The sequence below is a fragment of the Lactuca serriola genome, chromosome 8, assembly GCF_051521515.1.
Source record: "Lactuca serriola cultivar US96UC23 chromosome 8, Lser_US96UC23_V15, whole genome shotgun sequence".
In the NCBI taxonomy this organism is placed as follows: Eukaryota; Viridiplantae; Streptophyta; class Magnoliopsida; order Asterales; family Asteraceae; genus Lactuca; species Lactuca serriola.
The window spans coordinates 205897677-205901038 of record NC_136415.1 but is presented as its reverse complement, the minus strand read 5'-3'; the positions used below and the strand labels follow the sequence as shown (position 1 = coordinate 205901038).

The following is a 3362-nucleotide window of genomic DNA, read 5'->3' as shown; positions in this document are numbered from 1 at the left end:
ACGCTGATGCCCTGATCAACGAAACTCCCTGAAGTTGATGCTTTGATCATCGTCTGATCTGTTGGTGCTAATATCCGTATATGGAGAAGATATGATTTGATATATATATTCATTTTTATACAAGATTTGTATAAATGTAGATTATATACAATCCCTTGGTTGAAGGGATTCTCTAGAATACATTAGTATATATATTTATGTATTAGGGTAAAATCCTAAGTGTGTCTTGGTGACTGTCTTTGTGACAACCCGTTTTCTTGGTGAAAACAACTTCTTGCTTGGTGAAAGAAATATTTGTGACACTTCTGTGTTCTTTATTATTCTTTATTCTTTGTATCCAATCTACGAATCTACAAAGGGCTTAAGACCAACAAGATTCATTCTCTTGTTTAACTTTTGAACAATTACAGCTTAGACCTTGTAACCTTTAATTAATTATAATTTACCCAAATTTAATTCCAAATTAATTCTGATTAATTCTTAATTAGTTATTACTATTTCTAATTAATATATTAATCATATGATATATTAACAAATCATATATCTCTCTCCTACAGTTAATCCAAGTCATTTCTTGGCTATGATGCAACCCAAAAATGACTTCACTTTTATTCGTCAATATTATACCACTTTAGTTAGGACCTTAGACACATTAATCCAACAAATCTTCAATGAATCACAAGTATATATGATTATACTTGAATTTTTAGTAGTTATATCCATCTTGTTAGTTTATAATCATAGTTTTGAAAATAGGTTGTCATAATAGTGAAACCTAGATCTAGGGTACATGTACACTTAACATTATTATTAATCACTTCTATTGCCTAAAATTCATGTGTATATAACTAGAACATTATCCATATATCTACTAGAACACAAACTCTTACATACTAAACCTTAAAAAAACATGAAAATTTTCAACACATGTTTTCTCATTGTTACCTTGATCACATCTTAAGAAGCAAATGTATGATCATTAAATATCCTCATCAAATGACGACACAAACCTTTTGTACATGCTAATTCGTACGAAGACTATATGTACATTAATCAACTTAAGTTGTTCGTTTGCCTCTCATTCTGCAACAAGATGATGTATTTGTAAGCTATTTGTTTGCTTTCTATACACCTATATTAAAAAAAAAAAAAAAAAAAAATACAAAACGAGCTAGGTTTTTAGCGACTCAACATACAATATAAAATCAAAAATCATTTATCAACGTACTTGAGTATTATCCATAATATATATTGCAATGCATTTATCTAACATATATCGTTTATGAAAGTTTCATCAATATATATGTTTCGTTTATGTTGTTGCAATTTTTTCTACCTCGTCCTCAACATCTTTTATATGATTTCCGTATCACGAATTATTAGCAAAAATGTTCGAGAGCTATTTAGATTACCGATGGGACATAAAAATAATCTCACCAAAAATAAATTTTCTGTGTGACAAATTTTCAAACTTTAACCTGATATATCGCTATTTTGCAATCAATTTTTTTGCCTAAAAATATTATACCGTCAATTAATGAATAACTCTTTTTGAAATAGGATCAATTCCATATTTATCTATACACATTTAATTATTTTACTTAAATAAAATTTAAGAATATTTACAAAGCATATACCACGTGATCCGTTCGTGACATATAAATCTACATCGAACTATGGTTAAGTTAACCCGACTCTAGTTATATAAACAACACCGTAGGATTACAACACGTGTCACTTCTAACGGTTGAGATCACGCTCACATAAATGATCGACCGTCACCCACCGCTATATAATCCGATACGACCCGTTCATCAGGCCTAAGCTTTGTTTTACCCGTTTGAAAATTTCCGATTCAGCAATGGCAAACCCTAAGGTTTTCTTCGACATGAGCGTCGGCGGATCACCGGTCGGAAGGATCGTGATGGAGCTGTTCGCCGACACCACTCCAAGAACAGCCGAGAATTTCCGTGCGCTTTGCACCGGTGAAAAGGGAAAAGGTACTTCCGGGAAGCCTTTGCATTTCAAGGGATCGTCCTTCCACCGTGTGATCCCTAATTTCATGTGTCAAGGAGGAGATTTCACCAGAGGAAACGGAACCGGCGGTGAATCGATCTACGGCAACAAGTTCGCCGATGAGAATTTCATTAAGAAGCACACCGGACCTGGAATCCTGTCCATGGCTAACGCTGGTCCGAACACCAACGGCTCTCAGTTCTTCATTTGCACAGCTAAGACGGAGTGGCTCGACGGGAAGCACGTCGTGTTCGGGAAAGTTGTTGAAGGAATGGACGTCGTTAAGGCGATCGAGAAGGTCGGATCTGGCAGCGGAAGCACCTCCAAGCCTGTAGTTATCGCCGATTGTGGTCAACTCTGATAGATCTGTATCTTGATGGTACGAGTGTTAGTATATCGTTTACAATTTTCTTTTGATCGTATCGTTTCGTGTTACTTTCAGTCATCTAGAGGTGTTTTTAGTACTGATTGTGTGAGATTTTATCTGTATTTCGTTGATTTCATCAGCGATTTATGTTGATGAGATTAACTAGTAAGTGATCCGTATGAAATAAGATTAGATTTAGTGCTTTTAATCTTCAATTAGTCTCTTAGTTTCTTCAATCTTCGTTGATAGTCGATTGAAACATTGTGATCCTTGATTATGATTTTAATTTCAAAAAATGGGTGGTTGTTGGATGTGGCGAAAAAGTCTCGAGAGTATGAATACACGTGTTTGGTTATTTTGTCTGTTGTGTGTTGTAGATCTTTCTTGTTGCTATGGTTTATCTAGTTAACGTACCGTACTATTAATTATTGCATAGTGTGTTTCCATTTCTTTTTCTCCGCGTAAAAGAAAAAATTGCATTCTAGTAGTATCTACATATTCAAAATTTGAACATACCCCAACCGATTACATGTTATTTTTTACTTAAATAATTTAATTTTTACTCATACTTTCTTATTTTTATGACAAAACTATAAAACTATAAGGACCATTTATGTATTTTTTTTATATTTTATGTTTATAAATTATTTTATCTTGTTTAATTTCGTATTATATATAATTTGATTTTCACTAATAATTTCTTTTCTTTAACACGAAAAAACTATTCTCTCCGTCTCAAAATTATTGTCCACAAACAAAAAAAACACAAAACTAAGGAAGTAACTTTATACAATAAAATGATAGTTTTTTAATTGCTTTGCGTTTAACATTATATTAAATGTTTAGTTGGTTAAAGCAATAATAAAAGAGTATTTTGCGTTTAACATTATATTAAATCTTTTTTCCTTTTGGAAGATACAGAAGCGAAACAATCAACCTATTGATATTGGAAGACCCAATGGATTCTTCCAATATATCA

General features: G+C 32.5%; 1 protein-coding gene across 1 annotated transcript; it reads left to right on the top strand.

Annotated features, from left to right (window-relative positions):
• The first annotated feature begins 1810 nt into the window (after window positions 1-1810).
• LOC145065638 (peptidyl-prolyl cis-trans isomerase) lies at window positions 1811-2694 on the top strand. Its single transcript, XM_079012669.1, has one exon. It carries the CDS (start codon window positions 1862-1864, stop codon window positions 2375-2377), a length of 516 nt encoding a protein of 171 aa, XP_078868795.1. The 5' UTR covers window positions 1811-1861; the 3' UTR covers window positions 2378-2694.
• The last annotated feature ends 668 nt before the right edge of the window (window positions 2695-3362 follow it).